At 41.3% G+C, this 23,306-nt stretch overlaps 1 protein-coding gene and 1 pseudogene across 1 annotated transcript in view; one reads left to right on the top strand and one right to left on the bottom strand.

Moving 5' to 3' along the window:
- The first annotated feature begins 8,342 nt into the window (after positions 1-8,342).
- Positions 8,343-23,306, top strand: part of Fam117b (family with sequence similarity 117 member B) — a 52,017-nt gene continuing 37,053 nt past the window's right edge. Inside the window, exon 1 of the mRNA XM_048344943.1 lies at positions 8,343-9,209. Coding sequence (XP_048200900.1) covers positions 8,612-9,209 — 598 coding nt within the window. The 5' untranslated portion in view covers positions 8,343-8,611. The remainder of the gene's footprint in view (positions 9,210-23,306) is intronic.
- LOC125350387 lies at positions 17,747-19,136 on the bottom strand (annotated as a pseudogene).

Genomic DNA, 23,306 nt, shown 5'->3' with positions numbered 1-23,306 from the left:
AGTGCCTTCAAGTTCCTGAGAAATACGTGATTTCCAAGTCAAAACATCAATCAAAGTTAATAGGATGGAGCAAAGACTTTTCAAGAATTTAATGTCTCAAAACTTTTACCTTCTACTGATCCTTTCTTAGGAGGCCATTCCAGAACAAAGGAGCCAATAAGCAAGTAAACAACAGTAATGAAAAGAGGACTCTGGGTTGAGGAACACAGGATACAGGCACAGCCAAGAAGTAAAGGGAAATCCTAGGCGGACAGCTGTGCAGGACTAGAACATACCCAGTTCAGACAGATGGGAAGGAAAGAAGGCTCCACTATTATGCCCTGAAGGGAAAAAACAAACCACTAATCATTTTCAGAGGTTCAGCAATTATTTTGAGGGCTTAGGAGGGGCAATTAAAACAAAGCAAATATCTATTTTTTAAAAAGTCAGTTTTTTGTTTTTGTTTTCTGAGGATAGGACTCAGGGCTTCAAATATGTTAGGCAAGCTCTTTGCCACTGAGCAATAACCTCAGCCTCAAACAATATTTGGTTTCTGTGTGTATGTAAGTTTTTTTTGTTTGTTTTTTTTACAATATTCACATTTAAATCTGGCTGTGGGGTGGTATATACCTATAATCCCAGCATTTGGGAAGCTGGAGCTTGGGCATTAGAAGTTCCAGGCTAGCTTGGGTTACATAATGAGAGACTATCAAAACAAACCACAAAAAACAAAAAATTAACATATTCATAATCTTATATACCATTCTGTGCAATATCAAAGAATGAAAGTAACCTAAATAAGAGTAGGAAACTGATTGAATTCTGGTAGTGCCAAATGATAGAGCATTTTCAGTTCCTTTGAAAGGAATGCAATAGAATCTCGTTGAAATCTTAGTGAAACGATGTCCCTGACACATGCTCAAGGGAAAATACTAGGTTGCAAACTTATCTCCATAAAGCGATCCTATTTTATAAAGTAATGTGTATTGCTTTAAACATAGAAAAATGAAAGATGGAAAACTGCATTTTTCTTTCCTTTTTTTTTTTTTTTTTTTACTATTGTTAATTGCCATACACTAGTTTATAAGGCAGGTTTCATTGTGACTTTTCCATATATACTTATAATGTTGGATTTTTTATTTTCTATTATAAATTTTCCTGCATTCGACTGTATATTATGAGGATTGACTTTGTGTGCTCAGAAACATGGATGGAATTTCTAAAAAAGGATATTTGGGCCAGGTGCTGTTGGCTCACGAAGTAATTCTAGCTACTCAGGAGGCTGAGATGTGAGGATCACAGTGCAAAGCCAGCCCCGGCAGGAGAGTCTGTGAGACTCTTTATCTCCAATTAACCACTAAGAAACTGGAAATGGAGCTGTAGCTCAAAGTAGTAGAGCACAAGCCTTGAGCAAAAAGAGATCAGGGACAGCACCTAGGCTATGGGTTCAAGCCCTATGACAAAGGATAAGGAGAAGAGTAGTAGTAATAGTAATATTTGGGCTAGAAATTAAATTTTCCACAGCTTTAGTGAACAATATTTATTCATCAAACTATTGCTTAGAAATGGAGGGAAAGATAAATAAAATGTGTTTCCTTACTTTTATTTTATCAGATTCTTAGTAGAATAATTTTAAAGTACCCTTGCTTCAGGGGTAGGATAAACGTTTGATTTGAATTTCATTTTCAAACTGAATTTTAAATACTTAAAATTTGTAACTGAAATCAACAAATTTAACATAATAAATTTTAACACGCTCTGATCCTCACTATTTAATATCTGCTGTTTGATTAACTATACATTTGTGTGTATATACAATGCTTTTGTTCATTAAAATTTTCCTGTTATTGCAAACATGTTGTTACTTAGAAAGGTTATAGCTTTACATTGACCTTTTAGAAATCTAGGTCTGCTTAGGAAAAAAACCTACAAAAAATAATGCAATGGCACTGTTGGCTGTATTTGGTAAACCATTTTTTTTTCCTCTTATTTATTGTCAAAGTGATGTACAGAGAGATTACAGTTTCATACGTTAGGCCTTGGGTACATTTCTTGTACTGTTTGTTACCTCCTCTCTCATTCCCCCCTCCCCCTCCACTCTCCCTCTCCCCCCGTGAGTTGTTCAGTTGGTTTACACCAAACAGTTTTGCAAGTATTGCTTTTGTAGTCGTTTGTCTTTTTATCCTTTGTCTCTCAATTTTGATATTCCCTTTCACTTCCCTAGTTCTAATACCAGTATATACAGTTTCCAATGTACTCAGATAAGATACAGTGATAGTGCAGGTACAACCACAGGAGGGGGATACAAGAGCATCATCAACAATAGAAGCTACGGTTTCACATGGCATGTTGAAAGTAATTACAACAGTGATATAACAGTTGTTTCCATAACATGGAGTTCATTTCACTTAGCATCATCTTATGCATTCATAAAGGCATAGCTATTAGGCTCTTGTGATCCTCTGCTATGACTAGCCTAAAACTGTGCTAATTATTCCCTATGAGGGAGACCATAAAGTCCATGTTTCTTTGGGTCTGGCTCACTTCACTTAATATAATTTTTTCCAAGTCCTTCCATTTCCAATAAACCAATTTTTTTTTTTTTTTTTTTTTGGCCAATCCTGGGGTGTGGACTCAGGGCCTGAGCACTGTCCCTGGCTTCTCTTTGCTCAAGGCTAGCACTCCGCCACTTGAACCACAGCGCCACTTCTGGCCATCTTCTGTATATGTGGTGCTGGGGAATTGAACCCAGGGCCTCATGTATACGAGGCAAGCACTCTTGCCACTAGGCCATATCCCCAGCCCCAGTAAACCAATTTTTAAAAACATTTTATTATGGATACTTTGAAGCAGATGCAAAGTCATAGAATAATACTTTATACTTTTCACCATTCTGCCATTCTTGTAGGATCTATTTCTGGATCCACCTTGAACTTATTATTTTTCCCAGTAAATATTTGCTGTTACCCTTTTTTTCAAGGTTTGGAATCTGCTGGGTTGTAGAGCAATTAAAAGAACACTACTAGCCTGGCACTTATGGCTCATGTCTGTAATCCTAGTTACTTCAGGGTCTGGAATCTGAGGATGGAGATTTGAAGACAGTCAAGGCAGGAATGTTCATGAGACTCTTATCTCCAATTAACCACCAAAAAGTGGCCATATGGTCCACTGTGGCCCAAGTGGTAGAGTGCTAGCTTTGAGCAAAAAAGCTCAAGATCAGTGCCCTGCCCTGAGTTCAAAACAAACCAAACACTGTACTTGCTTATCAAAGTTCAACAAGGTTTTCTTAATACTATCATTCTAAACAAAGTGCAAAAGTATTTAGATATTGACATTTATATGTGGCTGCAATGATCATTTGTAAATCTTAATTTTAGACTTTAATGTTCACCAAAATAACTTTTCTAAGATAATTTCTTGTTTTTTTTTCTTCTTTTTTTTGGTGCCCTTCCTGAAGCTTGAGCTCAGGGTCTGGGCCCTTTCCCTGAGTTATTTTGCTCAAGGCTACTGCTCTATCACTTGAGTCACAGCTTCACTTCCAGCTTTTAAATATTTTTCTTTTTTTGGTGGTTAATTGGAGAGGAGAGTCTCAAAGACTTTTCTGCCTGGGATGGCTTTGAGCCTTGATTCTCAGATCTCAGCCTCCTGAATAGGTAGGATTACAGGCATAAGCCACCAGCATCCAGCTCTTAAGATAATTTCTTTAAAATTTCTCCTAAAACTAACACATTAACATTTCCTTTGAAACTTCAAGTAACATAAAGAACACTTATAAAAAAGAATATCTTCATACTATTCCCTTCCCACATCTGTTTTTTGGAGATCAGTTCCTTGGGGTATCTTCCAGATATACTTTATAGGAATCAGTATTTGAACCTCTTACTTATTACTGCCACACATATAACTAAAGTCCTGTGTGTATGCATGCACACATACACATGTTGGTACTAGGGCTTGAACTCACGACCTGGGTGCTGTCCCTAAAGTTTTTCCTATTGTCTGAGTCACAGCTTCACTTTTGCATTTTTGCTGGTTAAACTGGGATTGGAGTCTCTTGGATTTGTCTGCTTGAGATGGCTTCACACCATGACCATCAGATCAGAGCCTCTTGAGTTGAGTAGGGAGATTTCAGAAGTGAGTTGCCAGGGTCCCTGATAACTAAAGTCTTAAAAAGACAGACCAAATCTTATAGGTAAGCTACCTTGTCCTACTCAATGCCTTTGTTCATTTAACATGTATTTTAATCTGTAGACCAGTCTCTGAAAAAGATTAAAGAAGCTATTGGTGTAGTAAAAACTTGTGTCTAGCTGCATGATGTCAAGGAACAAAGTGGGGAGGGAGACCAAATTTTGCATTTGAGAACTAGAAAGGGGCCTTGTGATATTTGAATTGAATCCTGTAGAAAAACTTGAATGGTAGAAAAGTAGGAAGTTGTAATTTATAATACTCACTGACTACAGAACTTCTTTGGTTCTATTCCCCTCCCCTCTTCTTCATGGCATATTTTAATTGACAAATAGGAAATATCAAAAGCAGCTGCTGTGCTGTTCAAAGTCATCCTTACTAGAATTTAAGGAAGCTAGTATATGAGTGAAAAGACCTGAGTTCTAATTTTAGGTGAGCTTTTTTTGGTTGTTTTTATTGGTTGTGGGGGGGCTGGGGATATGGCCTAGTGGCAAGAGTGCCTGCCTCATATACATGAGGCCCTGGGTTCGATTCCCCAGCACCACATATACAGAAAATGGCCAGAAGTGGCGCTGTGGCTCAAGTGGCAGAGTGCTAGCCTTGAGCAAAAAGAAGCTAGGGACGGTGCTCAGGCCCTGAGTCCAAGCCCCAGGACTGACCAAAAAAAAAAAAAAAAAAAAAAAATTAAAAAAATTAAAAAAAAAATTTATTGGTTGTGGGGCTTGAACTCTAGGCCTGGTGGCTGTCCCTGAGCTCTTTGGCTCCTACTTGAGCCACAGCACCACTTCCGGTTTTCTGGTGGTTAATTGGAGATAAGCGTCTCACAGACTTTCCTGCTTGGGCTGGCTTTGAACCATGATCCTCAGATCTCAGCCTCCTGAGTACCTAGGATTACAGACATGAGCTACCAGCACCCGACTCAAACAAGCTTAATATAGAGAAGAAATTACAGCTAATCAACAAATAATTGTGTTATTATGCCCACAATAGGGAACTATGATGTTACTGGAAACCCAGAGAAGCTGACTTAACTGAAAAACAAGACACTTAGGCCTTGCTAGTTTAAAAATGGATTAGAAGTTGGCTAGGTGACAAGAGTGAAGAGTGTTGTAAGCAGAGGAAACGGCAAGTGTGAAGGCTTCAGGATGGGAGTATGGAGATTTGGGGAAATGAAACAATGGCAATATGGCTGGAGCCTAAACAGGAAGATGTAGGCAGAGGTGGGTTCATGAACAGTTAGCTTCACTAGTGGGGTACACCCAAAGAGGAATGGAAAGGTAGAGTGAGGTAAGTTTGTATTTTGGTGCTAGGGATCAAACTGGGGTCTTGTAGATGCTAGGCAAGCACTTTATCACTGAACTACACAACTCAGTTTCAAGTCTTCAGGATATTATTTTTTTGGTTTGTTAGTTTATTTATTGGTTAATTATTTCTTTTTGATAAGGTCATGCTATGTTTCCCAGACTAACCTTGAATCCCAATATTTCAGTCTCAGCCTCCCCAGCGCAAGGCTTGTAGGCATATGATGGTTGGTGGGATTCTGGGCACGAATGCAGCTCCTGGTCTTGGGGATGAGAGGCTTGTCTGGGGACCTGAGGTACTCTATTTCAGGATCAGCCCTAGTGAGTAAGATCAGAGTGGTAAAGGGAGCACAGGAATGTGCAGTGCTGTAATGATGCTTTAATGAAATGGCATAAAGTGAGTCTCGGTAAGTGCGAATTTAAGTAAAAAAATAGCATTTAGCAATTTAAGTTCTGTAATTCTCTTTAGAATATCCAGTTGGGTTTTCTTTTATTTATTTATTTTTTTATCTACAAAGTGCTACCTTAAAAATGAACCTTCTATTTTCAGGTCAGTATTTCCCCTCTAGTGCCATATCTATACATATGTATGTATACACACAACATACATACATATATATATATATATATACACACACATTTTTGTTTTGGTGTAACTATAATAGATACATAATTCTGACTTTTCTACTTTGAAGAGGACAGAATTTATGGTTTTATAATGGTTCTTTTAATGGCTGTATAATGTTCCTTGCAATCACAGTTTAGAGATTTATAAAAGAATATGGATGTTTTCACTAAAACTATAGGAACAAACCCTTGGCTCATGCCTACTAGTCCTAGCCACATAAGGAGACTTAGATCTGGAGGATCAAGGTTTGAAACTAGTTTGGACAGGCAAGTCTGAGACTCTATCTCAAAATAACCAGCAAAAAGGCCGTGCTACAGGTTTGGCTCAGATGGTATAGAGTGTCAGCCAACCAAGCAGGCTAAGCAAGCTTCAGACTCCAAGTTGAAACCCCAGTACTGAAAAAAACAAAAAACCCAACACCCAAAACTCCACAAACACTATAAGAACAAAGCCAGATGTAGGTGGCTCAAACCTATCATCCTAGCTACTCAGGAGGCTGTGATCGGGAGGATGGAAGTTTGAGGCTAACCCAGAAGAATCCTCATTGAGTTTCCATCTCCAAGCAGTAGCAAGTGAGAATCTGGGCTGGAGGCATGGCTCAACTGGTGGATGGATATATCACTTTCATATGATCTTGTTGGCAGTTTTCTGTTTTACTATTTAGTAAGAAGTTCTTTCTTTCCTCACTCCAGCTGAAGAGAATGTGATGCAATGTAGGCTTATCTACACACCATCAGCCAATTTAGGATAGACTTCAGGGCTAAGGACTTGGGGCAGTCTCTGTGGAGGAGGAGAGAGGAAGAGAAAGGAAAATTGATTGTGAATTGTGTTACCCACCTCTCAATTACAAGACTCTAGTTGAGCATCTTCTATACACCAGGTTCTCATTGAAATATTTGGTTAATAATCAGAACTCTACGAAGAAGACGGTACTATTTAACTATTTTATAGCTAAGAAAACTGGCTTAGAGATCTCCCCAAGGCCTCAGAGTATGTGGTAGATCTGGGATCTCAATCTCCTCTTTAGGTCTTCAAAGGCTTTCTTTCCATCACAGGTATTCAGTAGGATTCCAAGTGGAGAGCCCAATCATACTGTGCCCATCACTCTAATGTTTTTACAATTGGAAGTCTGGGTACAACCAATAGCTAATAAAGTAGAAAAGGGCAAAGGGTTATGAAAATACATATATAGGGTGTAGATCCATCATTATAAAAATGAAGTGTCCCTTGGGTCGTTTTAGAACTAGACTAAAATTAGGATGGTTGGTTAAGTTCTGTTTCCAATAGTGAGGATAAAATAAAGGTCTCTGTAAACTATGGCATTTTACCGATTTGTAAGACAGCAAATACCTTCCCAAGCTATCAGAGGACTGTGCACTAGCTGATCAAAGTAAATTCTTGACTACTTGAGATATGCGAGAGTAGCAACTATCTAAAATCGCATTCTAACCAGTAATTTTAGTCTTTCTGAGACTAGGCTCTTTTGTTAGAGCTTTAAAAAAAAAAACAACAACCATAAAAACAACAAGCAAGAAGAGTGGTGTTTGTGAAATGGCAGTGAGGTTAAATTTCTTCTCATTTTGAGTCCTGCCCACTAGTAGATGTAATTAGTACAGAATAAAAAGATTAAGCCCAAAAGAGAGGGGGGGAAAAAACCCCAAACAAAACAAAAAACAGCCAGGAAAAAAAAAAAAAGGGAGAAAATGAGGGAGGAGGTTAGAGGGGGCGACATTGATCGAGATGCATTGTACTCATAACCTGATTCATAGAATTACAACCTTTTTGTACAACCACTTAATAAAAACAAAACAAAACAAACAAAACGCCAGTAAGAGCCTGGTGTACGTGTGAATTCACAGCTACTACCGTGACAAGGAAATGAGTTGTTAGGGTAAAGGCTTCATTCAGACGATCCCTAGGGGCGCTCAGATTCTGGACAGCCCCTTTGGCAACATCACAGGGTATGAGTCCCCGGGTTCCCCGCAGTGGGAAGGAGGGACGCGGGTGGCCAGGCCCGCGCCTCTGCGTACACTCACGTGTACACACCCTCGCGCGCGCACGCACACTACACATACACACGGCCCGCTCTCTGCGCTTCCCCACCCCCTTCCCCCAGCGAGGGGGGCGGGTCTTTTTCTCTTTAAAGAGCAGACGGTCTCCGCGCAAATCCTAGCTCTCTAAGGCCCCGGGGCCCGGACCCGAGCCCCACGCAGCCAATCAGCGCGGCGGAACGGCTCGAGCGCGGGTGACGCTACACCAATGGACGCCCGCGGGGGGCGGGGGCAGCGGAGGAGACACTATTGTTGATGAGGAGCGGCGGCGGCGGCGGCGGCTGCTGCACCACCTCGTTGCTGCCAGCCGCGGCCCGGTCGCCCCATTCCCTGCACCCCAGAGTCCAGCTTCGTCACCCCCAACGAGAGGGGGTGGGCCTTCTCTCTGGCCTCGGGAATCCTCTCTCTGCAACCGCACAACAAAGCCCTCTCGTCTCGGCCCAGTCACCGGGGAGGGGAGGGGGACCATGTCCCAGCGGGTGAGGCGCAATGGGTCCCCCACGCCGACCGGCGCCCTCGGAGGTAGTGCGGTCGCCACAGCCGGAGGACCCGGGAGCCGCCTACAGCCCATGAGGGCGACGGTTCCGTTCCAGCTGAAGCAGCAGCAGCAACATGGCAGCCCCACGCGGAGCAACGGCGGCGGCGGCGGCGGCAACAACAACGGCGGCGGCGCCTCAGGCCCTTCAGGCGGCGGCGGCGGGGGCAGCGGCGGCGGCCCGCGCACCACCTCGCGCAGCACGAGCCCCACGCGCGGCGGCGGGAGCGCGGCGGCGCGCACCAGCCCCACGGTAGCCACGCAGACGGGCGCGGCGGCGACGTCCACGCGAGGCACCAGCCCCACGCGTGGCGCCGCGCCCGGGTCTCGCGGAAGCCCCCCGCGGCCGCCGCCGCCGCCGCCTCTGCTGGGCACGGTGTCGTCGCCCAGCTCGTCGCCCACCCACCTGTGGACGGGCGAGGTGAGCGCGGCCCCACCCCCAGCCCGCGTCCGCCACCGGAGGAGGTCCCCGGAGCAGAGCCGCCCTTCCCTGGAGAAGAGGAGCCCGAGCGCCCCGGTCTGCAAAGCGGGTCGGTGCAGGGGGTCGCGCGGCCGTGGCGGGGGAGACGGCCGAGGGAAGGGGGTCCCGGGGCTCGGAGCTGGGACTGCGGCTCGACCGCGGAGCCCGGGGGCGGGGCTGGGGGCGGGCCCGCGCCGGGGCGGAGTGCTGGCGGGGGGGTGGGGGTCGGGGGACGCGGCCCTGCCTTTCTCCTGCCCTCGGTACCCCCGCGCCCCAGCTGTGCTCGGTGCCCATCTCCATTCCTCCGCGCGCAGCCCGCGTGGGTCCCCTCTGCGGAGGGCAGCCGCTAAGCTTGTGCTTGGGCCGATAGGTGTTAATTATAAACCTGGGGTTCTGTTCTCCCCCTGCTCACCGTTTCCCTCCCTGGAAGGTGAGGCTCGACTGGGATTGTCACTTTGTTGTAGTGACTCGGGTAAAGCTAGCGCATGTGTGCTGCTGAGTGTTTCTGTCCCACATCTGCAGGGATTGAATGGCTGGCTTTGCAATGACAGATTTAGATACCAGAGGCTGGGAGCGGATTTTTGCCTTCTGTGAGATTTCATCAATGAATAGCTAGTGGGGAGCAGTTAACAATCCTCTGACTGGTGTATGGGTTTTTGTTTTGTTTTGTTTTTGTCTGAGGATATTTCTCTTACACTGATTTTGTGATTTGGATCTACAAAAAACAAATCTAGGATTTTTTAAAAATTAAATTTGTTGCTTTCCTGAGTATCTGGAAGCTTGGGAAGGGTTCTGAATGGAGCTTTTGGGTTTCTGTGGAATCATTCAAAAAGAGTAAATCAAGAGAAATTTGTATTGTGGCAAGTTGAAAGGGTTAAAATTCATGAGGTGGTTTGCTCAGATGGCACAATGTAACAGAAAGTCTATATATTAATAGGGACAACCTATACTTTTGTCTTTCCCTGCCTGGAGAATGTCTATTATAGGCAGAATGGTTGGGAATTTCAGGAAACCATACTGTGTTTCCTAGCCAAGTAAAGTAAGTCAGAAGTAAATGTGATCAGATGTGGAAAATGTGACTCTTACTATTTATTTTATGGAAGGTTTTAAACTACTTTTTTTTAAAGACTTGCCTTGAAAAATGATAATAGTGTTTTTAGAATGAGTACTGTTTTAAACCTATTGAGAATGCAAATGATTGTTAAAAGTAGAGTGAACTGGCTCCTGTGGCTCACGCCTGTAAACCTAGCTACTCAAAGGGCTGAGATCTGAGTATTTCGTTTGGAAGCCAACCCTTGCAGGAAAGTCCATGAGACATTTATCTCCAAATAACCACCCAAAAAACCACAAGTGGAGCTGTGGCTTGAGTGGCAGAGCACCAGCCTTGAGGAAAAAAAAAAAAAAAGCTCAGGGATAGTGCCCCAGGCCCTGAGGACTGGCACCAGGAAAAAAAAATACATATATCACATTCGGTTATTTGAACTGGTGAACCAAATTGCTTCCTTTTAACTTCGACCTCTGGAGCCAATATAGTATATCAGAAGAGCTACTTAAGTAGGCAGTAGAGGTGGAAGAAGGAGATAGTGTGCCCAGTATGGTAACAGTCTAGTCACCCTATCAACTGCAGTATTTGATACTGAAAGCAGAGAAACAACCAAGAAGAACGAAATATTGGCCAAGTGTGGATTGACTATAGTGATTTCTAAAAGACTGTGATTCCTGGGATCTCATAGTTCTGCTGTGCTCATTCTTTGTGTTTTCCAAGGTTCCTTTCTTGCTGATGTATCATTTCTTGGAGTGTTCATGCTGTAAAATTAACCATTTTCCTTAGTGGTTACCCCCACAAAAAACAGAAAAAATGAAAACCTTTTTCTCATGTAGCACTATTAAATAGATAAGAGGAATTCTGCCTGTATTAAGGAGTCTTATTCAAGTGTGAATGTCTTAGAGCTTTCTTCCTGGGATGTATTGTTTCAGTGTAGTGAACCAATGTAGATAAAAAGATTTTAAATTTTAGTTGTACCTGGCACAGATTAGGCTATGATTAAATCATTTGCTGTTTTGTATGACAAAATCTGGAAGGATAATCTTTAATTACAACACATTATTATTATTATTATTACTTGCCAGTCCTGGGGTTTGGGCCTGGATGTTGTCCCTGAGCTTCTTTTGCTCAAGGCTAGCACTTTGCCACTTGAGTCATAGTGCCACTTCTCGCTTATGCTTTTTTGAGTAGTGAGATAAAAGTCTCACAGATTGTCCTGTCTGGGCTGGCTTCCAACTGCAGTCCTCAGATCTCAGCTTCTTGAGTAGCTAGGATTACAGGTGCGAACCACCAGTGCCTGGCTTTTTTCTTTTTTTCCTAAATGGATGTTATCACTAGTTTTCAGGGTCAATGAAATATGAAAGTTCTTAATGTACAAGGAATGGGCTACCTCATATAGTTCTATATACCTCATGTGACTCAATTTCCAGAATTCATGTAAATCAGATTGCTGTCTTCAAGGTGTCTCTTTGGATGAGTTGGACGTCCTGACTTTTGTTAGGGCTCCAATGTCTCAAAATCTTTTAAACTGGGATCTTTACCCAGTTGCTTCACTCTGCTTGGCTTTGATCTAATCTCTGCTTGATCTAGAATGTCCTTCTCTTGCCTAAGATACAGTAAACTAGACATCCAACTTTTTTTAAACACACCATCTCAGTTGCCTACCAGTGGTTTGTCATGAGGAACTGAGATATACTTCAAAGGTAACTAGGCAATGGGGTTAACTATGAAGTTGTTTTGGTGCTTTCCTTTCTTTTATCTGACTGTCTAATTCAGCAAGTGTCAAATATATTAAAAGTGGACATGTGGGTAACATTGAAGTTAGAATAAGATTTGGGAAGATGGTCTGGGTTTAATTGTTTTAGCAGGATGCTGGTGGCTCATGGCTGTAATCCTACTTAGTCAAGTGGCTGAGATCTGAGGATCACAGTATGAAGCTATCCATGACAGGAAAATCTGTGAGATTCTTATCTCCAGTTAACCACCAGAAAACCGAAAGTGGAGCCATGGTGCAAGGTGGTAGAGCACTAACCTTGAGCACAAAAGTTTCAGGGACAGTGCCCCAGGCCCTGAATTCTAGCCTTATGACCCACAAAGAAAAAATTGTTCTGCCACCTAGAGCCATCTGATATGAAGAAACTATCTGTTTGTAAGGAAACTTTCTAATTTTTAACTTTCTTTTAATATGGTGTTTGTGCATGTGTGTGTATACTTGTGCATGTGTGTTTGTGTGTGTTTGTCAGTACTTAGTTCCTGGAGCTCTCACTTGGCTTTTTCTGCTCATGGCTGATTGGTGCTCTACCACTGGAACCAAACCTCTACTTTTGACTTTTTTTTTTTTTTGGCCAGTCCTGGGGCTTGGACTCAGGGCCTGAGCACTGTCCCTGGCTTCTTCTTGCTCAAGGCTAGCACTCTGCCACTTGAGCCACAGCGCCCCTTCCGGCCATTTTCTGTATATGTGGTGCTGGGGAATCGAACCCAGGGCCTCATGTATACGAGGCAAGCACTCTTGCCACTAGGCCATATCCCCAGCCCCCTACTTTTGACTTTTTGCTGGTTAATTGTAGGTAAGAATTTCATGAGTTGGTTTCAAATTGTGATCCTCAGATCTCAGTTTCCTGAGTAGCTAGGGTTACAGGAGTGAGCCATCAATGCCCCCCCAGCAAAACCCTTAACTTTCTTATATGTAAAATAAGTAATGATATTTGCTATATAGTAGTTATAAATGAGAATTTGAAAAATAACTCAGGTGTTGTATCTAGTTAAATTAGCTTTTGTATATCATTAGTTTTGCTTCTAGTTTTAGTGGACATAGCCTAAGTTCACAATTATATGAAATTTCTTATTTAGTTTTACCTTTATTCAATAAATAATAATTACATATATTTATGAGGTACTGTGGTTTTGATGCTTGTATACATTGTGGTATGATCATTTTAGGCTAATTAATATATCATCACAAACACCATTTCTTTCTAGTGAGAACATTTGAAATCCATTCTTTTAGCTATTTTAAAATATACAATTCAATGGATTTGAACAGCTGTGAGTTTGATGTTCTGACATTCCCCCATCCCCTGTGCAGTTTAAAAATCCATCCATAATTTTTTTTTCATCCATAATTTTTGAGTCTCCCAGAACTTAACTACTGATAGCCTACAGTTGTCTGATAAGAAGTTAACACATATTTTTGGTTCTTATATTTACATATATGCTATATACTGTATAGAAACTCAGGAGATCACTTTTTTTTTGCCAGTCCTGGGGCTTGAACTCAGTGCCTGAGCACTGTCCCTGGCTTCTTTTTTGCTCAAGGCTAGCTCTGTTACTTGAGCCACAGCACCACTTCTGCCTTTTTCCATATATGTGGCGCTGAAGAATTGAATTGAACCCAGGGCTTCATGTATACAAGGCAAGCACTCTACCACTAGGCCATATTCCCAACCCTCAGGAGATCACTTTTTACTGACTATGCAATTTATTGGAAAGTTAGGTAGAGATGGATCAGCATTACATTGTGTATACTTGTAATATTTGAGTTCACTGAAATAGCAACAGGACTTAGCTATGAAATTATGACAGCAGTACAGTAGTACTTCAGGTATTGTGTGCAGTTATACTTTAATTCTGAATCTTCACTTTGGTTTACTTTTTCCTTGACTGAGAATGGAGCCATGTTTGGTCTGTGAGCATTTGTATGTGTAAGATTTAATAAATGTTACCTTTTTTTTTTTGTGACTTCATGATTGCTAGGCAGGTACTCCACCACTGAGCCACATACCTCCAGCCCTATTTTTCTTTTGTCGGTTATTTTATGATCCGTTCATACTTCCTGCTGAGATATGCACCTGAGTTACAACCCATCTATTTCAGGTTTCCTAGGGTTGCTGGGATGACAGGAGCATGCCTCAGTAGCCCCAGTCCCTTTCTGTTGAAGATGGAAAGTTGTGGATTTCCCTGTCCTGGCTGACCTGGAACCCTGATCCACCAAGTCTCAGTCTGCCAATAGCTTAGGATAATAGATGTGGGATAAAGAGGGATCTCTGAAACTTCTCTCTCCTGGCTACCTCAATTGGTCATCCTTCCATTTTCAGAGGCCTACTAGGTGGCTAGGATTTATAATAGGTTTATACATATTTTATGACAAAAATGATTAATACATTGTTATATACTCAGAGACAATAGTAAAATTAAGGGGTGTTTATACTTCATGTATTGGTGGCATATATAACACTAAAGACTTTTTCCCCCACATTTCTAGGCTATGAAGTTATTCTAGGAGCATTTTCCAATTGTCACCACATTTCCAAAACATTCTTATATAAGTGGACCTGAACAGTTCAAGCTTGCATTGTTTAAGGATCAACTGTATGTTATTATGGTCACTTGCATCTTTTTCTGTGAATCTGTTCCATGTGGTTCTTTTTTTAAATCCAGTCCTGGGGTTTGAGCCATGGTGCCATTTCTGGCTTTTTCTAAGTAGTTTATTGGAGATAAGAGTGTCATAGACTTTCCTGCCTGCACTGGCTTAAAATTGTGATCCTCAGATTTCAGCCTCCTGAGTAGCTAGGATTATAGATGTGAGCTTCCACCGCCCACGTATATGACTGTTCTTGACTTAGGTCTTTCATAATAAAACTGGTGATAAGTAAAATATTTTCCTGAGTTCTGTAAGCCATTAACCACCTTTTAGGAGGGGGTTCATGGAAAATACTGGTTTATGGATAGTATGTCAGAAGTACAGTTGGCCCAGCATCTGAAGGAGGGGAGCAACCCTTCTAAGCTGTGGAGTTTGTGTTAACTGTAGTTTATTAGAGCCAGAATTGAATTGTTGAGTATCTATTTGGTGATTGCTAAAAACTGTTTCCAGAAAACACTGTAAGCCTGAAAAATCCTTCCTACTATACTACAGTGATTTTGTTATACTTTTTCTGCACCGAAAATTGTTTACTAGAAGACCTCAAGGAAAATGGTTTGAAAACTCACTAGAAAAAAAGTCATTAATCCTTTTGTGGTGTGGGTGATATAGTCTTAATTTGTGTGTATTACATTGCATGCAATTTTCATCATTTATTGGAGTGGGAAAGTGCCAGGAGCAACAAGAAGAGATTTATTTCTAGTAAGCAGAATCTGAAAGTGTACCATTGCTTCATATTTGTGGCATTATTATTATCTACTTTCTAATACTTTGTGAAATACAGAGCTCTAAGAATTCAGTGTTTCTCTAACATTTGAGTAACAGCTGTTGATTTAACACCTTCATGTGAATCCTTTAGGTTTGTGATATCTTTTTTACATGTGAGCATGAGACATTGTAGAACCTTGCTATTTTATGCCTTGGCTAGTGGTCTTTTTAAGTTCAGTTCTATTAAATTTGACTAAACTACTCTATATTACTGCACTATACAGTAGAGATTCAAATTAGCCATGTAAAACATACATAGACATATAGTATCATGAATACTCTGGTTCCCAGAGAGTGAATAATTATAGGAGATGGATATAGAGAGTTCTCAGAGAAGATGGCTTTTGAGTTCTCTTTGAAAAGGAGGAACAGAACTTTGTAGTTGAATCTTAAAGATAAGAAAATGTATGTGTCATGTTCACTCCTATATGGCTAAAACGTAGGGTATGGGGGAGACCCTGGGGTGGTAAGACAGGGAGGAGTAGAAAAAAATAGTGGAAAGGCAAATTTCAAAATGACCATTAGTAGAATGTATCAACTAAAATAAATTAGCTGTATATTGTGATTAATAATATGCATTTTATGGTTAATAGTTATGCCCTCTAGAGCCAGACTTCCAGAGTTCAGATCTTGGCATTGCTATTTACTTACTAGCTGTTTAAGTTAGGCAGCATACTTCACTTATAAAAAGGGAGTACTGAAAGCTGGATGCTGGTGGCTCATGCCTGTAATCCTAGCTACTCATGAGTCTGAGCATCGGGTTCAAAGCCAGCCCAGTCAGACTTTTATCTCCAATTAACTACTCAAAAACTGGAAGTGGTAACTCAAAGTGGTAGAGCACTAGCCTTGAATCAAAGAATTCAGGGATGGCTCCCAGGCCCTGAGTTTCAAGCCCTACCATTGACCAAAAAACAGGTGTGTGTGTGGGGGATACTGATAGTACTTACAGTAGAAGATTGTCATAAAGATAGAATGCTTTTGATCACTCCATGGGATACAAAGATGTCTCAATGTTAGATATCATCTTTGTCATCCTCATTTATGAATTTCAGGATTCAATTGTAATTTCTTTTTAGTGGCATTTATATTCTTAGAATTAATTGCATGTTTAAGATGAATAAGATGTGAATTTGAGATAAAATAGGCTGGAGGATAGTAACTCCCAAAAACATTGTGTACTTGAGGGGTTGGGAATATGGCCTAGTGGCAAGAGTGCTTACCTCCTATACATGAAGCCCTAGGTTCTATTCCTCAGCACCACATATATAGAAAAGGTCAGAAGTGGCGCTACGGCTCAAGTGGCAGAGTGCTAGCCTTGAGCAAAAAGAAGCCAGGGACAGTGCTTAGGCCCTGAGTTAAGCCCCAGGACTGGCAAAAAAAAAAAAGACAAAAACATTGTTATTTGAGTTTGGGCAAAACTAATAGATTAAAGAGCTGTGTGATGGTTGCTCACGCCTGTAACCCTAGCTGGTTAGGAGGCTGAGATCTGAGGAGCACAGTTTGAAACTAGCCTGGGAAGACAAATCCATGAGCTTCTTACCTACAGTTAACCAGCAGAAAGCCAGAACTGGAGGCATGACTCAAGTGATGGAGCCCTGAGCTCAAGGCTAGCACTGAACTACTTGAGCCACAGCTCTACTTCCAGCTCTTTCAGTATTTGATTGGCATTTAATTGACCGAACTAACTTCAAACTGAGATCCTCAGATCTTCAGCTTCCTGAGTGTTTAGGTACACATTTCTAAATATCATGCTTGTACTGCTGCTTTAGGAAGCTTTTCTTTTTTCAACTTTTTGTATAATGACTTCCTTCTATGGCAAATGTAGTTTTAACTTTAAAACACCAGCTTCCTATTATAGTTATAGTACCCTTTTGATTAAACAACATTAGTGATTTTTGTGATATTTTATTGTCATAAATGTACATATAGGAGCTTCTTAACTCTACACATGCACTTAAATTTTTAAAGGAAAAACATTATGTCTTATTACACCATGATCCTGGCTAATTGCTTTTCAAAACTTTTGAGAAAAATCTTAAAGGTTTCACATGTCACCTGAAACTTACAAATTTAACACCACCAAGGAAGGAATGTTTCTACACTCTTACAAAGATCACTAGAAAGAAACAATTAAAAAGCAAAGAAATGGTCCCAAAGGCATTTATTTTTTTACAGCCCTTCCTCCACAGTAAGGTTACTAAAGAATCCAATCCATTCACAAAATGGCTCCCTGGCTCTGGTGTCTTCTGCCAATATTACTGCAGATTTACTAAATGCATGACTGAGATGAGAGTTTCCTTAACATGATTATTTTGACAACTTGAAGTTGTTCTGTTACCTCTGGGCTTTCATCCTCTCCTATTTATACAGCGAAGCCCATGAAAAATAGGAAGAAGCTCAGTATTGGCTCCTCCCACCATAACCATCACTTCTACCACTGCCTCTTGGACCACAGTTTCCTCCAACATATGGTCCCCCCAGGTCGCTGCTACAACTGGCTTCCACTCTTCATTGGACCATAGTTAGAAGGTTGCTGGTTGTAATTTCCAAAATCATTATAATTTCTTTTTTTTTTTTTTTTTTGCCAGTCCTGGGGCTTGGACTCAGGGCCTGAGCATTGTCCCTGGCTTCTTTTTGCTCAAGGCTAGCACTCTGCCACTTGAGCCACAGCGCCACTTCTGGCCATTTTCTATATATGTGGTGCTGGGGAATTGAACCCAGGGCCTCATGTATAAGAGGCAAGCACTCTTGCCACTAGGCCATATCCCCAGCCCTCAAAATCATTATAATTTCTATTTCCACAATTACCTCCTCTGTAGTTGTCATAACCACCTCCATAGCCCTCACCTTGTTTGCCATATCCAGGTTTTCCACCACCATATCCTTCCCTTCCCACTCTACAACCAGGGCTACCTCCAAAATTACCATCTCCAGATCCTCTCCATACTCATAGCCATCCTCAAATTTGTGTTCACTTCCGTATCTATCAGATTCCCCCTCTAAAGTTACTTCCTGGTCCTGTCCAAAATTTCCACTGCTGCCATGAGAATCCCCCAAACAAACCAAGTTTCTTCTTCCACTCCTAGAACTTTGGAACGCCTACATTTCTTGTCTAGACAATGCCTTTCTTACTTCTGAATTATGAACATTGATAGTGTCGTGTTTTTGCAATACAATTTTATCCACAGGATCATGGTCATAAAAAGTAACAAAGCCAAACCCCCTTTTCTTTCCAGACTGCCTATCAGTAATTATCTCAGTGGTATCAATTTACCATATTCTTTATAAAGTAATCTCTATGGTGATGTTCCTCAATATCTTCTTGAATTCCACCAACAACCAGCTTCTTCACAGTCAAATGAGCCCTTGATTTCCCAGACTCCTTTTGCTACATCACATTTTGGCTCAACCATTCTCTCGTCAGTTGAATGAGGCCTGGAAGCCATGACAGCATCAACCTCAGCCATGGATGAGAAGGTTGCAAAACAAATCCTCTTGAACTTTAGTTTGCAGGATCCCTCATAACCACACAGAGTTTCCCCCATTGCTTGTAGTACTTTCTCAAACTTTCTCTTCTGTGATTTCAAAGCTTAAGCCACCAATAGTTTACAGAACTGTTCCTTTTCTCTCTCCATGGCTGACTCGGTTGCTTCAGCCCCATTTCCTGTAGCTGAGAAAGATGAGAGAGATCTCTGGATGAATACAACTGGATTTGTCCTGGTGCTGTAGTGAGAACTGTAGCTACTTGAGAAACACTGCCAAGATTACCGCCAAGAGTACTAACTTCCACACAAGACCGGATGCTGCTGCTACTGCCACTGATTCTTTTCATTGTTAATTTTCTGTGAGTGTGTGTGTGTGTGTGTGCGCGCGCACATGCACCTCTGTCCAACACCCAGCTTGGGAGCATCTCTTTTGGGTTTTTTCAACCTCTTAACTGATCCATGGATCTCTACCTACAGTTTTGGAACTTACTTAGGACTTCCCTTCACTACAGCTTTGAGCTAAAGCATATCTCCAGTAATTTTTTTGGGAGAGGGCACATAGGAGATCTATATCCTTTACGACCTTTAGTGTCTACTGATAGATCTTTATACCTGATAATTTGAGAATAGAGTGAATTTTAGGTTGGGGATAACTTTTCTGTACTGACAATGAAGTATGTGTAGCTTAGTGGTACAGTAAGCATGTGAAGGTGGGTTCAGTTCTCAGCACTGTCAGAGATAAATAAATAAAAAGCTACTGTATCTTCCAGCTTCTAGAATTGCAGGTAAGAAGTATGATGCCATTGTACTTCTTAGTCCTTTGATATGTAATGATGTGTGAAAGTATTATGGTCATCAGATATCCCTTAGTTCTTTTTTGGCCAGTCCTGTGGCTTGGACTCAGGGCCTGAGCACTGTCCCTGGCTTCTTTTTGCCCAAGGCTAGCACTCTGCCACTTGAGCCACAGCGCCACTTCTGGCTGTTTTCTGTATATGTGGTGCTGGGGAATTGAACCCAGGGCTTTCATGTATGTGAGGTGAGCACTCTTGCCACTAGGCCATATTCCCAGCCCCTATCCCTTAGTTCTTGACTACAACTTCTCTAAGATTGGGACACTGCAGAGAGCCTAGAAGAGTAAGAAGATAGAATGATTTATAAGCAAAATGGGAGTTTTGATTACAAGAGGTGACTTGGGCAGATCAGATAAGGATCAACTGCATGGAATCTGCCTGTGTTTGAGGTGTTTTATCTTGTAGAATGGGGCTGCTAGGGTTAGTAGGTGGTGCGAAATGCTTTTTACTGTGGAGCCAGTCCTGGGGCTTGAACTCAGAGCCTGAGTGCTATCCCAAAGCTTTTGTGTTCAAGGCTAGTGCTCTAACACTTGAGCCACAGGTCTGCTTCTGACTTTTTGGTAACATGAGTTTCATGGGTTTTTCTGCCTGGGCTGACTTCAAACTGCTTTCCTTGAATGTCAGCCTCCTGAGTAGCTAGGATTACAGGCACGAGCTATTGTTGCCATGTGGCTTTCATCTTCGGACCCCACTCCAAATTGACATCTGTATGGTGGCTGCCTTGGTGAGGGAAAGGCACATGTTTGGGTGCTTAGTCTTCTTTGCCTCTCCCATTTAAATCTCTTTGCCTCTTCCTGGTTTAGTTGTGCTGGTAGAAGTTTACAAGATGAGCTCTTCACCACTCGACCATATTCCCAGCCCCTGGTAGAAGTTTACTTTGGTCATTATACCCTCAGTTTGCCTGCTTACCTAGATATGGGGCTGTTTTCTTAAGCATTGATAGGTATGGTATATGAGCCATCTGATATTAGAATGGAATCCTGTAATCCAGGGCATATTCTCTTTCCTACTCATGCCTACCTTGCTGCCCAAGACCAACATTACCCACCACTCCGAAATAAGGATTGCCTTGGTGTGAGGTGTTTTTGACATTGGATTGTTTTCTTTCTTTTTTCATGACATTATCTCCAAATTGTTGTACATAGAGGTTTCAGTTTAACATATCCATTTATGTGTACAATGCATTTTGATTAGTGTCACCTCTTCCATATTCTCCCCTCATCTATCTCCCATCTCATGTTTCCTGGTTCCATTTTCACAAATGTACATTGGATATTATTGTATTCTCTCGGCATTCCTCTCTCCATTTGTCAACACTTTGCTCTTTAGTTTTTACCTTTCACAGACAAGACCTAATAGAGCTTCTTGGTATTCATTTTGTTAAACTGATCTGTTAACAGTTCAAAAGGATTACACCATGGAAACCCACCCCTGTGTTAACCATACTTTATTTAGTCAGTTTGGTCATGTATACAGTATATGTGTATTACCCTCTATTTTCATATATCTATATTTTAGGACTGCTACATATGAGAGAAAACAGGTACTTTTTGTTCTCTCTAATATCACATGATTTTTTTCCCCAGGCCCATCCATTTTCCTGCAAATAATAGAATATTCTTCTTGATGAATGCATAAAATTCCATTTATATATAGCACACACATATGTATTACATTTTCTTTGTTTATTTGTTTTGTTTTTGTTGCCAGTCCTGGGGCATGGACTCAGGGCCTGAGCACTGTCCCTGGCTTCTTTTTGTTCAAGGCTAGCACTCTAACTTTTTTTTTGTACTCAAAACTCTTTATTTATTTATTTATTTTTTAGTTTTTATTATAAAACTGATGTACAGAGAGGTTACAGTTTCATACGTTAGGCATTGGATACATTTCTTGTACTGTTTGTTACCTTGTCCCTCATACCCCTCCCCCCTCCCCCGCACTCTACCTTTTGAGCCTCAGCGCCACTTTTGGCTTTTTTCTATATATGTGGTGCTGAGGAATAGAACCCAGGGCATCATGTATACAAGGTGAGCACTTTACCACTAGGCCATATTCCCAGCCCCTATTGCTTTTTCTTGACCCGTTTTTTCCTTTTTCTTTTTTTTCCTCGTCCTTGGACTCAGGCCTTGAGCACTGTTCCTGTCTTCTCTTTGCTCAAGGCTAGCACTCTGCCACTTGAGCCAGAGCGCCACTTCTGGCCATTTTCTATATATGTGGTGCTGGGGAATCGAACCCAGGGCTTCATATATAGGAGTCAAGCACTCTTGCCACTAGGCCATATTCCCAGCCCTGATGGCCCCCCCAGGGCATCTGGGCTGTTTCCATAACTTGGCTATTGTAAATAGAGCTACAGTGAATATGAGAGTGCAGGTGTCTATATTGTATCCTAACTTATTACTGATAAATGCCCAAGAATGGTATTGCTGGATCATAAAGTAGTTCTAGTTTCAGGTTTAATTTTTTTTTTAGAAATCTCCATAATGAATTCCATAATAATTGAACTGATTTACATTCCCACCAGTAGTGTATTAGGGTTCCTTCTTCTTTCATCTTCTCATATCCTTACTCCAGCATTTGTTGTTGTTGGTATTCTTGATGATGAGTATTGTATTCTGTTCAGTATGCAGATTACTTCATCTGCTTTCTCAATTTAGATACTCATTTATTTTTTGTATGAGTTTTATTTCCTCTTTTGGGAACCCCTGCAAATCCAGATGGTGGTGTATCTTGGATTAAAAGTATAAATTTCTTATTTCTGTTCTAGCTTTAGACACTTTGCTTCCCCCCCTTTTCTAGCAGATTTATTTGTATTCATGTCGGTTTTTATATATTGTCTGTCATATTACATTTTTCAAGAGCACTTACCTTGCTCTCTCATTTTAAAGATGCTTATAAAAGGTATTAATACCCTTAGAGCTTTCTTTTTGCTCTCTGCATTTTTCTTGGCTCTTTTTTCTTGATCTTTGGGTTTCTTGTTAAGTCTTTTTTCAGTTTCTTATTAATATTTAAATGGAATGCTAAAATGCTGATTAAGTGTTCTTGTGTCAGAATTAGGCTGTTCGCTTAGAGGATACTTCTGTAGAATGACTGTGCAGGGACTCCCAAATGTTAGGTTTGTTTCTTCTCTTTGGTCAGTTTCTCCAGGGAAGAATGCTACAGTGTCATGCTTGAGAATGTGTTTGGTCCTTAGTTCCAGAGCCCTGTCTAGTTAATCTCTCGAACAATTTTTTCCTTTTTTTTTTTTTCCCCCTGGAGAAACTTAAGGTATAGTTTTTTTCTCAGGTAGCAAAAGCATTCATGGACAGTAAGTTGAAACACAATAATCTAGTAATGATTAATGCTGTTTTGAATAGAGACTGAGCCACCTGTACATGTCCCAGCTACATAGTTGTTTTGTTTGTTTGTTAAATTTGTTTATAGGGCTGTCTTAGAAAGACCTTATGGCTAGGCCTGTGGTTTAAAAAAAAAAAACCTAGTCTGGCTGTGGCTCAAGCACAAGAAGCCAAAGAAGCTCAGGAACAGTGCCCAGGCTCTGTGTTCAAGTCCTAGGACTAGAAAAAAAATACCTTCCAAAACTGTGCCCGCCTCAAAACTGGGATCA

The sequence above is a fragment of the Perognathus longimembris genome, chromosome 4, assembly GCF_023159225.1.
Source record: "Perognathus longimembris pacificus isolate PPM17 chromosome 4, ASM2315922v1, whole genome shotgun sequence".
NCBI classification, from domain to species: domain Eukaryota; kingdom Metazoa; phylum Chordata; class Mammalia; order Rodentia; family Heteromyidae; genus Perognathus; species Perognathus longimembris.
Note: the sequence above shows the minus strand (reverse complement) of the source record. Positions and strands in the feature narration are given on the sequence as shown.